We start from the raw sequence: 15,027 nt of genomic DNA on the forward strand, positions 1-15,027 counted from the left end.
CATAGGCATCAAGTCACACCGGGCTTTCCTGCCACATCAAAATCTGCAGAAAACTATACAGGGAATGCAACATACAGTTCACTTTTCCTGTGCCAGTACTGACATTACAGATTATGAGACACAGTAGTTCAAAATAAAAGACTATTTTTTTTTTTTTTTTGCCCATGTAATACCTTGATCACATTAACACTTTACTTTACATACATTATCTACTTCATCAGAGGACAGTGTCACATCTTTGTAGCTTTACGACATCCTGGATTAACAGTCCATTACAAATCCATTGCAAAAAAATAAAGAAAACTCCATAGATTCCCGTCACACTGGATTTGTTCAAAAGCATCCTGGGATGTAAAGGTAGTTATGTTTTAATATAAAAAAAATATTTTGAAGAGTTCATGACACAATATCTTGGTGGATGGAGTGAGCACAGTGAGTATTCCTTTTGTCTCATGCCCGAGAACGGGACTTTTTTTCCCCCCCCCACACACATTTTCTTAACAAGCCAATATAATATTCAACTCGTGACCCGGCGTCAAGTGTTAGCAACACTGGTTTCTTTCAATCCAAATTTCCAATTTTGGACAGCGCCACCAAACTGAGAGCTACACTCATTCGAGAAAAGCCAAGGAGGAGGAAGATAGGGGAGGCGGAGGAGGCGTCCCGAAGCGGAGATGGTATCAGGCATATTTTGCTGGGATCTGTGTTGACTGAGAAGGGCGGACAAGACGTCTCTATTCCAGCAGGAAAGAACAGCCTCGCGTTCAAATTATACTCAAGTGTATGCGGAGCATTCACATGTTGGAAAAAGGTCCAATAATCATCAGCAGAAGAAGAAAAACAAACTCTGCTTGGCATACACATCCATTAATATGGTCATTACAGTGAGAGCGCGTGAATTATAACCACACACTCTCCCCACTGTGAGCTCCTCAAGTTTAACAATCTTGGGTTAAAAAACAAAAACAAACGTGGGGGTCTTTGGACTGCTGGAAATGTTTTAATGGGTTAATGCAGGCATTCTTGCTGACAACAACTTCATCTTTTTTGCTTCAAAACAAAAAGTAGTTCCAACATCTCAACATGACGCTGAACGGCGAGTAATATCATGTAAAATTGATGCTACCCTTTTTTAATTTACAAAATCCTCAGAAGTGTCTGCCACACCACACGACATATAAGACTGACTGGATAAACATGACGATCCCCCTCCCGCCCCTCCCCGACTCAAACACAGAATAACATTGCCGGTAGAAGTGATGCTCAGCATCCTACAAATATCCAAGCGTGTTAGAGGAAATTTTTTGCACATACTCAATTCATTTAATTCTGCACAAATATGTCGGATAATTGCAGAAAACAAATTGGTAAAAAAACAAAATTGGACACTTTGTTTGACAATAACATGACCATGCATTAGTCTCTCCACTTTTAGTTAACCACAATATACTGAGAATATATATTTGCAAGTTGGCAATATTAAGGAAAACAATTCTTAAAATTTAATCTATAACAGTTTCACAGACGTATGATCTGGAATATGCCATTGATGGGAGACTGAGTAAATACTTCCATATACTTCCAATGTTTTTATATATTAGGGCCAAGGTACAGACGACACGTCCCGTCTCACATGAATTATTAGGATTGACACTGAGTCTTCATAATGGCAGATTACTAGTTTTCCCCACAAATATGCAAAAGAACAGACTTTGTTGTACACTGGTCTTCTGAAGATGGTTCAACTGTCATTTACATAGAAATGGTGCCATCAATATGGGGCATACACATCTTTTAAAAAGTGTAAAGAACTGACCTTGCACTGAAAGTGTTCATGCTTTTTAATGTCTAGTCACAAAACGGGCTAAACATTACAAATATATATAATATTTCCCATTTAGTTAAACCTTTGTTACGTTCCTATAGAACTCCATATCAAAATGACTATTCATGGGAACTAGTGCAACCTGGAGGTGGCCTGGTCTTTGTGACAAGGCAGGCACAGGGTAAAATAGACAAGGTACTCTAGAGCAGCGCCAGAGCAATGGCAGATATATTAAGGCCATTTTTTTTTTTTTTTTAAATTACAGGAAAAATAAGACAGTAGCATTCAGCTTGACTTGCGACCTGAGCTGAACAGAATCCAGCTAAGGAAGCAAAGCAAGCAAGCAAACACTGACTGAACCAATCTTTTTCCCAATCCACTGATGTCAGTCGTCCGCGTGCCAGCCTCACCACACTCCTGGCCAGAAAGCTCCACTCCTCTTTATTCAAGTGTGTTCCATTTTGGTGGAAATAAGAGTGGTATCCTTGCTAGTCCATCCTCTGTAAACCCATGCTTCGCACCTCCAATAAAGTCCGGGGGCAGTCGGGCAGTCAGGACTGTTTTAGACGCTTCCTAGGAAGACCGAAGGGTGGGCACTGTGCTGACGCCAGGGCACGAAAGGCCTCAGCTACCAAGTGAGGATGGGACTGGATCATTGACTTCCAGCCTGCAGTCTCCATTATGTCTGTAGCATGACTGTAAGCACAGGGAAAATGGAGTTAACACTCAGACATACAAATGTGCACATTAAAAATCAATAAGCACAAATGAGACCATAATGACAGCACCAATAAGGAGGACTTGATTTGTGAGTTTCAGAGTGCAACTTGAAACGGACCGTTAGTGCTCTGTGTGTGAAGTGTGAAATTAATGCAGTGGATTATAACATCTTCGCACTCCGAGTGCAACGGAGATAGACACAAGTTCAATATTTCAAGGTGTCCTATAATAACACAATACATCATCGGGAAGAAAAAAAAACCCGTCCCGTAGCGGCCACCGCTGCCGCCTTTCTCTTTAAAATTCCACAAATATTCCATTTCCAGAGTTTATGCAGGTATGAGTCTATTAATAACACGGATACAAAGATATGGCGCTTCAAACTGAGAAGGCAAATAGCACTCCGTCTGCCTGGGCTAAAACAATGAATTCTAATGCATCTGGTTGGCGGGAGAGATAAGAGTGTGTTATTAATCTTGTGTCACATATATCAGCTAATTACATACTTGCTATTCCAGTTCTTTCCATCTTTACAGCCCAGCTGTCTCAGGACACTGCACCTATGGCAAGGAGATAAAAAGGTAAGCATTCAGGGCTGGTAAACAGAAATGGCAGCAGAAATTTATCATTGGAGGTTTTTTTTTTTTTTTTGCGATACTTGCCTGTTGATAAAATCTATGGCTTGTGCTTTGAGCTGCTCGGCACTGTGCAAGTCTGCAAGGATGAGGGTGTCGGCCACATTCTCCACTGAAAGGCTGTTGCACAGGGCCTCTTCACACATGACCTTTAAACGCTCCAAAGCGTACTGCGGGTGGCGGGTGAAGGGGTGCACAATAAACAGCGGTTACATTGCGGATTCAGTGTGGATGCCCTTGGTTTCTGGTTTGTCTCTATACAATTAGTATAAAGAAACACTACTGCAATATGACAAATATTTGTTTGTTTATAATTATGCCTTCACTTGGAATGAAGACGGAAAATACCAGTATCTCAACATAATTCTACCACATTTAACAATAACTACTATGAGTGTGGACGGGCATTAAGATCAAATGTTTCCCAAAAACAAGTTAAAGCTCATCATTTAACTAATCGTTTCTAACAGGGATGTCCTGATGGGATTCTCATCCCATCTTTTTACAATCGAGTGTCTGCAAATTCACAATCCGATTGTAACTTAGCCAAGAGAACAGACAATTTCTTTGAAAAAAAGGTTACTGGTAGTAAAAGAAATAATATTTCTACTAAAGTTTAGAGAGAAAGAAGAGCAAAGCGCAGACTCCTACTGTGAGGCTGACAGAAAAAAGAGAGAGGGATTGAGGTTGCAGAATAAACCTAAGTGTAGTGAAATAGTGAAAAAGTTTCTTGTTTATTTGCTAAAGAGGTTATTGGATACCAGAGCATTTACACGTATATTCGGTACAAAGACCCACGAGTGTCGTCGCTCCATGTGCAATGCCGCGTACCAGGCAGAGAGATCGGAATAGGAGCAAATATAAAATAACCAATTACGTCAAGCCCCGGGTAATAATAAAAAATAAAAAAATCGATTTTGCGATTCCTATTGATTCTCATTTCAAAGAGAATATGTATTAATATGACATTTCCTGTACCCTCTACATAAGTCTTGTGAAACTATTCTGTTTACACAATTTAACTGATAGTCTTGCGTGGCCCCCGAGCTCAAAACCAGGTCCCCAAACCTTGGTTGTCATCAAATTCAAGGACTTTTCAAAGACAAGCCAGTCTATTTAACTTTCTTTGGTGAGCCAGAGATCTTGGAATTGCATTTTCCAGGCATCACGTACACACTCATTGTTCTATATGGAATCTCACGTGAGCAGCGCAGAGAGAGAGCGATAGTGTACAGTGCCCAAAACATCGTATTTCAAGGACACCCCGCAGAGACACTTCCACATAATGCTTTTAAGGTACTTTGGTGTTGTGACTGTCAACTCAAGAGGTTTATTTGTCCTATTTTCACCACAAAACGACACATCACTTTAGTCTTCTTCTGATGAGCAGAGATGCCATGAATGCAGGCCAAGCTGCACTTACAGCGCCCTCTGCTGAAAAACTTGGTAAGAAGTTTTCAAGACATTTGTATTAATTACAAATGTCTTTTTGTCCAATTTGTCCACAAACCAAAATGATACAGTTTTAATGATTTCTTTGTTATATGGAGCAAGGACATCAGAAAATATTCACATTAAAGAAGCTGAAAAATCAATTATTATCAATTAAATCTAATTATTGAAAAAAACACCAACTAATTAGTTGATTGTCAAAATAATTGCAGATTCATTCGTTGCAGCCATAAAATTCAAGTCTCTGGTTTTAAACCTATGCCCTCATCAATATCTGCACATTTTTTTGACAATGTTGTCTATTGTCATCATTCACTTTATAAAAAGAGAATTACTCAAGTGAGGTTATAAAATGTGTGTTTACACCCAGATAAGACATTTTCAATATTGCCACATTCACACAGAAATATCACCAACTAACTTCCTCGTAAATTTATGTAATGTTTAGAGCTGCAACTAACGATTATTCTCATAATCGATTATTTTCTCGATTAATCGTTTAGTGTTCAGAATATCAGAAAACCTTAAAAAAAATGTTAATCAGTGTTCATCAAACCTGGAAATGATGATGTTCTCAAATGTCTTGTTTTGTCCACAAACCAAAATGATTGACTTTGATATCCACAGCAAATAAATTAAGAAAATATTCACATTTAAGAAGCTTAAACAAATCGGAAATCTTGTTTTAATCATGAAAAAAGCTTCAAACCGATTATTCAATTATGAAAATAGTTGAATGATTTAGTAATCGATTAACAATCGATTAATCGTTTCAGCTCTAGTAAGGTTGAATTTTAATTTGATTATAGGCATTAAAAAAAAGAAAAATCACACACACCAGTATTTGTAAATGTGAGGAACAGTTTTCCCTTTTTAAATTAAAGTGTGTGGCAAACATGTACTAAAATATGCCTTGTGTACTTACTTTGTCTGCAGCAGCTAGCAAATTGTCTGCCATCTTCTCCAGGTTTGGGGCCTTTCCTGTATAGATGAAGCCCATCATTTCCTTAAAGACGTCTGGGTCCACATCACTGATGTCAACGCGGTTCTGCAAGCAAGACGAAGAGTTACTCGACAACTCACAAGAGCTTGGAAATTAAAGCCAGAAGAACAGAAAAACTAGAGGAAGCACTGAGAGCACAGAACTCCACCAAAGTTTCTCAGTCTATCTTGCACTTTACTTTTTGGAGGCTACTCACAGTCAGACAAAGAAACAAATGAGGCTGAAAATATAACCTCCTTAGTGGAGGACAGTATAGGAAAGAAGAACATAACCTAGGGAATAACAGCACATATTTATTCTTACCTTTTTACTTTCTTCCATTTCATGTTCAAACATAGCATTAAAGACAGGTGACCTTGCTGTCAAAAAAAAAAGACACTGTTAATAATGACAAGCCAACATCACACTAAGCATGTTTGCAAAACAAAATCAGTGTTCAAAAAGACTTAGTAACATTATTAGGGCCCTATAACTTCCGTGATACAGAAAACACAGATGGAATTGTGCAATGAGGATTAATTCAGATGTTTAACATGGAATCTTGCAGAATTTGTAAAGATTTGTCTGAAATTACAGTTTTTCTGGGGTCAGGTTTTTCCGAAACAGAGGCGACGTTTACGTGTTCGGGACCAAAGCAACACACGCAACACACACGCAACACACACACACACACACACACCCACACACAAACACACACACACACACACACACACACACACTAACAGGAGCCTCGACAAAGCACAATTACAACTACAAAGAGCGTCAGTGGATTCAAGGTGAGAATCTGTTCAGGACTTAGTGAGTTTATGCCATTTATTCAATCACATTTTAATATGGTTTGCTTGTAAAATAAGTACAATAAGAAATAACACAAGTTGAAATGGGGAAAACTGAATTTCAGAAATTGTTTTTATGGAATTTTGAAAAAATTTCATAGGGCTAGAGTTTTTGATAGTCCAGCATATAATAAGACACAGCTGTCTCACATAGATAGAAGTGCACAAAAAACATGGACTACTACAACTGAAGTATTGTGGCTCGAAAATACTGTAAAACCTTTGAGGGGCCACTTTGTCAGCATTTCCCCCCTCACTATTGCAGTTGTCACCATGTCTAATGGAGACAAGCTGAAGAGGAGAGCCAGCCTCTCAATCTTCCAGATCCTACAATCAGCAGGGCCAAGCAGGAGCAAGCATGAGCAGTGAGGTGGATTAACGCCCAGTGCAGAACTCGGGAAGAAATACAGACTCGCCACAGCCTTTCCAGGTGCTTATGGTTCTAACTGGCCAGTTTAGAGGATTCTGTCTAGCTTACAGCTTTCTAAATACTCTTTATTCTAATTTTATTACACCAATTCGATAACAACTTTGCTCCTTCAGTGCCAGTTAATCCTCTCTAACAACTCCTTTTAGACATTTCTCTATACATTTAACACGTGAAGACCAGAGGACCATTCCAATTCAGTTGTAATGGTACAAGCCAAAAAAGGTCAAGGGCGGGCTTACCTGCAAGGATGGATTTGTGAGCTTTGAACTCCTGTCCTCCCACATAAAGACTGCAGTCTGTGAAGCGTGAACACTCCCATAGATTCCCTAGGTCATCAGATAGCTGACACTCGGGTACTTTCAGCATATTCATGTTGGACTGGCCTGAAATGTTGACGGAGTCCTGGACAACGCTTACCTGGAAATGAGAGCCAAAAGAGAGAGGATCACAAGCTGAAGCAGCTTCAAGTATAAAGACATGTGAAAAGAAAATGTGTCTGCACTGGAGGATAATCTTTTTAATGTGCATTTTCATTAATCCTACAGTGGGAGGGTGTGTTGGTCGCAAAAATGCAAAACAACTTTGCTGAAACACCTAATGCAAGAAAATACATTTTGTCTTTAATTAGAAATAAATCTTTCTGGAAGTGCTCTACACACAAAGTATTCAGCCAATTGCATTTTCCCTCACAATTTAATGGAACTTAATTGAACTCTTCCCATTTGAAAGAACATTTTGAGAGACATTTATTCTTCTTGACACATTGAATTAAATTATCGTCAATGTAAATGACAGGAGGACGACAGATAATTTTGTTTCCTAAGACAATATAATTTGAGGGAAATGGCATCAAACAGTTGTATTTAAATGGACTTTAAGCCTTGATACTTCACTGCAGGTAACGCAAGAGATTTAAATGGTTCAATTTAACAGTGATCGGGATGAAAGGACTTGATGTGAAAAATTTTATGAATTGTATACACACAACACAGCAGTAGCTCAGTAACAATACAGGTATATAATGTAAGCAGGTGGCTGATGAAATAATGAAAATAAATACACAAATGCAGCTTTGATAATTTGTAGTAGATAACATTGGCAGAGAGAATGCCATTTACTTTAGAGGAAAATCAGTTATTGTCCAAAATGATTAATCTAAAAAACATCCCAAAAAAAGCAACAGAAAGCATTTACCTCACAAAAGAGGGTGAGCTTGTCATCGGGTAAGAGTCCATTGGTTTCATCAAGGAGGAAATCTCTCCTTATAAATTTTTTGAAGCCCCAGTCTTTACCTTGGACAAATCTGTATGCTCTTTGGCTTTCTGTAATGACAAGAATAGAACAAAAAGCCTGTTAATTGCTAAGCAACACATAAGTGGTGATATAAAAGAGCATCAAATACAAAGTACAAGTGGATGAAATGATGTTTCCAAAAGCTTGTACTCACCCATCGCTTTTGTCTCCTCTCTCTTAGCGTTCAACAATGAAAACTTGAACTTTGCTCGGACTTCACTTTTTGGACAACTAACAAGTAGTAAATACAGTGACAGATAGTCTTTGCTTTCATCATCAAGTCCCTTTGGATTGACTCGCAGACACCTAAAAAGTAAACAGATGCCGTTGCACATTAGTAATCTTACAAAACTTCAGAAGACAGATAGTCATCGCTACTTTTATCACTTGTCAAAACAACATGACTTCAGGGGTGACTTTGTCTTGTTTTGAGAATTGAGTCATTTATGTGACGCGGCAACACAAATATAAAATAGAGTTTTCAAAAGACATTTCATGAGATTGAGAAATTTCAAAAGGACAAATAATTGTTCATTACATACATTTAAAAGCAAACAAATGCCTTCGAGTATAAATATAAATTGTAAAACATTTATTCATAGACCAAAAAAGCTAGGGAGACATTATGATTAAGCCCAGTGAGAAATTCAAATTAAGTACAAACCATTTCATTTTGTCATTTGGACCAGAGGAGAAGGTTGAGCTCTTCAGTACCTCCCCCATTTCTTCTCTGCAAAAACTGAAGTTGTTTATGGTCCACATGTAGGAAAACTTCACAACTTTGACCTTGGAACCAGCAGAAGAAACACACAGAACCATCAAACTAAATCTCTCCTTTTCCCTTTTTTCCAGCAACATTGTTTTACTGTGGTAAGACATGGTTTACATCGTTTGAACTGAAAATCATTTAAATCAGCATGTTCACTTTACCGTTCTAACCCTGCAGCACAACTGGTCAGATAATATGCAAAAGTCAAGCTTTTGTTCAACATTCATGTTGTAATACTTATACTATATGAAGCATTATCACATGCAATACAATAAATATTCTATACTCCAACTCAAGAAGAACTTAAACGATATGGAAAAACATTTAACTAAAATATTTTAGTCAGAAAGTCAGAAATGATGTAAAACGTATCCGAAATTGCAAGCTCTGTGATTTGTTAATTGCATTATTTAACATTGCAATTCCAATTTGTAAATAATGTTTAGCCCTAATTTCAAGTGTTGAATCTTAACATTCCACCCGTTCCTATAAAGACTCACTATATGACACACTGCACACTATGAAAAGGCCATTCAAATTAAGGAGGAAATTAGTAAAAAAGTAAAAAATATAATTGTAAGGAATGAATAAGAGCCAAATCCAGGCTTCTAAAACTTGTTTTTGTTATCCAGGGTTGTGTGAGTAAATTATCAATTATTCAAAGATAGTGTGAGAACAAACAAAGCAAATCATTATTTAATAAGCTAAAACATAATCAGTATGCATCTGAAACACAATGAAATCTGTCATCTTTGTTATGTATACAAAAGGAGTTGCGTTATGCCCATACCTGTGTGTAACACCAGCTTTCTGCCACAGGTCCACTCGACATCTCCCCAGGAGGGGGAGGGGTGGGAACCCGTGACATTGCCCACTTAGGGAGTACCACTCACTTGTGTCCCTGAAGCACTAATAATTTCAAGACAGCAAATATCATTATTTTTGCACAAATTAAAACCAATCTTTTCACTTCAAAATCTATTCAAAGAATTCAAGTCTGTTCCTGATCTGATTGTGATAAGGAAAACGAGGTCACTGCAAAGACGAACATGTGATTATAATAAAATCTAACCACTGAAATGTGTCACAGATAGTGACTGAAATTTTAAATCCTTTACTGCATGGCCATAAGTCCTAACAGCTATTCTCAACATCATCAGGTGATATAAATTGTGCAGAAACGGACAGAAAAAAAACGTGTCAAACATTGAAATGACAGAAGAAAAAAAAAAAAAAAGACTGTGGGCTGTCTATGTTCAAATCAGTCAATATCGTGTTACACTTGAAATTGTTGAAAGGCAATCAAAAGGCAACCACAGTAGAATGAGCCTGAAGATCTTTTTTTAAAAAGGTGAGGTGAGCAGAAAGGACTGGACATGATCTGTTTGTGGGGGCACAAACAGGTGTCTTATTTAAATATATAAAATAGTGAATCCACAGTTTCCACACAAAATATTAAATGAATAGGACCAAATATTTCATTGTCTTGGGCTGCCTATCCCTTTTAGTAAGAATGGCAATATATGTGACTGACTGTCAACCTGGTAAAACTATTCAAAACATACAATAACGTATGTCCTTTCCATCTTACGGGAGAGTTTGTTAAGTAGTAGTAGCAACCCACACATTTTGACTCAACAGTCTTCATCAGGGCACACACACATCTCACATGTGAGAGTTATGGTTATTAGGAAAGGTTTTTGAAATGTTCTATCATCAAAATACCCCAAGTGATTGCCACCTACACTTCATGGACTTTCCCTTTAGGCTGTAAGGATTGACATTTTTGTGAATTTTGAACAAACTATAGAGCTCTGCTAGGTGATGTCACACAACCCAGTAATGTAACTCACAGAATCCAAATGACACCATTTTGTCAGAAAGCTATGCTGTTCCAAGGACATATATAACAGGCAACATATGTACCAGACAATATATCAGGCAACGCCCGCAGTATTTACAACTGTTGTGCCCTGAGATGCCAAAACAGCCAAGAACAAGCAAACAGGAGAGCATTTTACCAGATCAGGTACAGTATCCAACACCAATCAACTTCAATCTTGTTTATTTTATAAGCTTTTTTTCCCCATTTGTAAGCATTCTCCAGAGTGGGATGAGGTAAAGTTTAAGAAAGTTGAAGATTAACCTGACATCTTCAACTTTCTGCAGGTGTAGAATAATTTCTACTATGTCTGTTTCCATACTACTGAAAAGCACCCGGGGACCAGATATATTCGGAGAGTCAGATATCTTATGAGATATTTTGCTTGAGCACCATTGATTTAAAATGCACTGTCATCTCTGGCAACATGAAACTGGCAATGCTCAGAAACTTCTCCTGCCACCATGGCGGTGTGAACAGTGTCATGTGGCGTCCAGAGTTCAATACCAATAGCATGGTTCCCTAACTTGGCGAGAACATTTCTGCAGACAATTACACCTCAACATTTAATCAATTAATGGATTGCTAAATGTAATGTCAACTATTGGTATAATCAATTAATCTATTTCCTGATTTTTGTGAATATCACCTGGTATCTTTCTTTGGTTTGTAGACAATACAAGACGTTTGAGAACATCATCTTCGAGGTTTGGGAAACAATCACCCTTTTTCAACATCATCTGAAATTATATGGCCCAAACAATAATCGATTAATAAAGAAAATAACTGACAGATTAATGGCTTATGAAAATAATCTTAAATTTCAGCCCTACAGACAATTGTAATGAGCTCCGATAGCTAAAGTCATGCAACCAAGGTAACCCAATTTTGGCAGGGAATAAAGCTGTTTGCATACAAAGATATATAACCGGCAGCATATATAACTGGCTATATGTCAGTTTATTTGTCTCTTCACCGGCTGCTTTCATAAAAAGTGAAGATGGTGGATAAATGCTGTGTGCCAAGAAGATGAAACAGTTGTGGACAGGCTAATTGGAGAGGATTTTACTGGATCACCAAGGATCCTGAGGATCGCATAGGCGAATTGCTGCTATAAAACACACTCAAAGTGAGTGGAGAAGATGGTATGATGGGACTCCACAGACAACAGATTCTGCTTGGAGAGTGGTCACTTAATATCAAGTACTGTCGTTAATCACAATGTTGGAGTTTGCATCCAGATTTGTAGCTTCATGGTCGGCATTCAAGGGTAAACTTTCATGAAATGCACCTTATACGCTTCTTACTGACGTAAAAGTGCATGTATGTAAACCTAATTGTAAAAGACACACTAACATAAAAAGTTATAGACAAGATTTTTTTAAGCTAAGTTTGCCCTAAACTGCCAACCAGGAAGCTGTGAATCTGCGACTTCAGCATTACAGAACTGATTCATTTAGATATTGTTTATTTTAAAGGCTGCAGATCTGGAATAATGTGAGGTGTGGCCACATTCCATACTCATACTCTTCCATACTCCATATTCATTTTTTAGAAGCTTTTCCAGCTGTGAGCAACCCGAGTCATGTGACATCCAGAGCTCTATTCATGTTCCACACAAAGTTTATCTGTCTAAAAAGGTTTTTTACTACTCTAAAATGTATAAACAGTATAGTGAATATTATTCAAAAACAAGCAAATGTGGACAGAATCAAAAACATACAAAAACTTACAAAAAAGAAGCTCAAAACAGAGATGCCTACAAGATGGAGATGCAGATGACAAATACCGAGAGAGATGCCAGTTAGAATTACTGTTCTTCTAGCTGCCTTCCCTGAAGTTCCCTTACAATTTGATTTACAGTGATACAGAATATCTGCTCCTGTGCACACACACACACACACACACACACACAGACACAGACAGTGTGTGTGTTAGTGACAACATTAAAAATAATTGGTTTAACTTTTGCATTTACAATCTTTACAAATTAGACTATGTGACAAATTTGCAAGTGAAAAAATGGCAATGCTCGGAGGAACTATAAAAGGCCATAAGGATATCTTCTAACTTCAAAACATGAATTAGAGGACTTCACACTCACAAAGTATTTTGAGAGAATTTTGAATGAGTTAATGAGTTAACCTCAAGTTACGTAGTGACAATTTCATCAAATGTTCACTACAGTACACTGCTGCTACTTTTAGTTATAATGGTTCAACACAAAATGTGAGTCACTTTGGGCAAGAATGAAATTAAGATGTTCACATCACCTCTTGGTTGAAATGCACAGTGATGACAGTTCTCTATGTTATCACGGGATCCTTCATGGCCCCATCTCCATGTCCCACTCTACAAAAAAGAAGTAGACATTAAGCCTTAGAAATGGACCTTCTCTACCTTCTGCTGTCTAGAAGGTAATTGAGAGTCATTACCATAGCATCTGGCACTACTAAAGTCTCAGTCCTCACACCGCACCATAACTACAACATCGACCCAAGGATATAAATTATATATACAAGTTACAAAAACGTAAGAGCTTTCAAACTACGTAGGAAATCCGCGTTAACAAAACTAATTGAATCAGATGTCAGACTGATAGGACACTACAGGGGTGGGTTTTCACTGTGTTGCCATATTTAATATTAGTGAATATATAATGCTTTATCGTCTTATATGTCTGTTTGGCCTGAGCGCTAGTCAGTTGCATTAGCTACATGAATATTCACCTACAACTTTGTTTGGTTAACTCATTAGCTGGAGTCGTGCTGTGCTGCCTTGACAACAACAAAAGTGATGTTCATAGAAAGGCATCCAGTTAGTATACATAGGTTTTAAGATTAACGACCAAGGCTTTATAGAGCTTCGTGGCTCATTCTAGCCTAGCATCATATGCTAGTAGCGATGTAAGCGGATGCGACTACTCTTAATACAAAGTCGATATCACTGGAAAGCAACAGCCCAACGTTAGCGCAGCACCAACCAAAGTGTCAACACTAATTCACATGCCATCATCATGAATACTGCTTCGATATGACTTCAACATATACGCTAGTTGAACGAAGAAAAAAGACTTCCAGTCCAAACTAAAGAAAAAGTGTACGACTCAGATACTTTGGCGAACAGTTCGTATTAAGCTAACACAATACTACATTTGATGATATCATTAGCAAGGTAAACGTTAACTTCACTTTAGCCCTAGACCGCATATGTGGCTAACACCGACCAGCTAGCTGATTAACAATACGTCTATCAGCGACAACCAAGCAATCTTCCATTTATAACGTTACTCCTCTGTTGCCACATATGCTAGCTGCCGATACATTAATTCAAACTACTAATGTCCCATGAGGACAATGGAAAACACAGACTATAACAAAGGGCCTTCACTGATTCCTGTTGCAAGACGCTAGCGAACCAAGCTAACGGAAACCCTCATGTTTTGTACTGGTGGGAAAACAAACGCGGCTACAAGCTTTGGCTAGCTGCTAGCCAAAGCTAATCTCTGCACTGATGCTGACAAAAAGTTCACAAAGACACAGTGACGGCGTACCTTTGAATTTCATACTTCCATATATATCGAGTAACGCATGTAGCTCTATTTCACACTCGCTCCTTTCACCCTCGGTCACTTTAAATTCTTTTTCACTCAGTCCCTTCACAAGGCTTCTTTGTCTAGTTTATAAGTGGGCTAGCATTCATCCGTCTAGCTGGCTGGTAGCTTATCAGGTTAGAAATTATATACATTGCGCATGCGCGAAAAACAACATCCTGGTCCATTTTTTCCAGCTGATTCATATAACTACTTTTACTACAACCAGCGATGGTCAGTATTTCTAATACATATATCTAAAATTACTAATCTAAAAACTATTATTATGTAATTTTATTGAGATGATGACTATGCCTCCAGATGTTGTTTCAAAATACTTTTTTGTATTTTTAAAGTACTGTAAAAAATATTTTTGAAAACAATGAGATGGCATCAAAAGAACATAAACCGTGAGGTGCTGGTACATATTGGACAGCATGGTGCCTACTTTGATTTGCATGTATTTGTTGAAACAAGTTCCTGTTCAGTTGAACCTAATAAAGGACTATCTTATCTTATCTTATCTTATCTTATTAGTGGTGCTTTTCCACAATGCAGTTCTGGCATGACTCGGCTCGACTTGACTTGAT

At 37.9% G+C, this 15,027-nt stretch overlaps 1 protein-coding gene across 5 annotated transcripts; it reads right to left on the reverse strand.

Annotated features, from left to right (window-relative positions):
• Positions 1-978: 978 nt before the first annotated feature.
• On the reverse strand, positions 979-14,568 carry spopla (speckle type BTB/POZ protein like a). Of its 5 annotated transcripts, none has more exons than XM_044013858.1 (13): positions 14,399-14,568; positions 13,119-13,197; positions 12,635-12,727; positions 9,754-9,872; positions 8,859-8,980; positions 8,349-8,500; positions 8,096-8,223; positions 7,141-7,318; positions 5,939-5,994; positions 5,558-5,680; positions 3,208-3,350; positions 3,052-3,105; positions 979-2,521 (listed from the first exon to the last, which is right to left on the reverse strand). In XM_044013858.1, the coding sequence occupies exons 4-13, from the start codon at positions 9,829-9,831 to the stop codon at positions 2,377-2,379; spliced, it is 1,179 nt and encodes a 392-aa protein (XP_043869793.1). In that variant the 5' UTR covers positions 9,832-9,872; positions 12,635-12,727; positions 13,119-13,197; positions 14,399-14,568; the 3' UTR covers positions 979-2,376. The 5 variants fall into 5 exon arrangements, with proteins under 5 accessions (XP_043869793.1, XP_043869785.1, XP_043869768.1 ...); XM_044013850.1 differs by having other exon boundaries at positions 12,609-12,727; XM_044013833.1 differs by having other exon boundaries at positions 12,579-12,727.
• Between the last annotated feature and the right edge of the window lie 459 nt (positions 14,569-15,027).

This window comes from Solea senegalensis, linkage group LG2, assembly GCF_019176455.1.
Source record: "Solea senegalensis isolate Sse05_10M linkage group LG2, IFAPA_SoseM_1, whole genome shotgun sequence".
Lineage (NCBI taxonomy): Eukaryota > Metazoa > Chordata > Actinopteri > Pleuronectiformes > Soleidae > Solea > Solea senegalensis.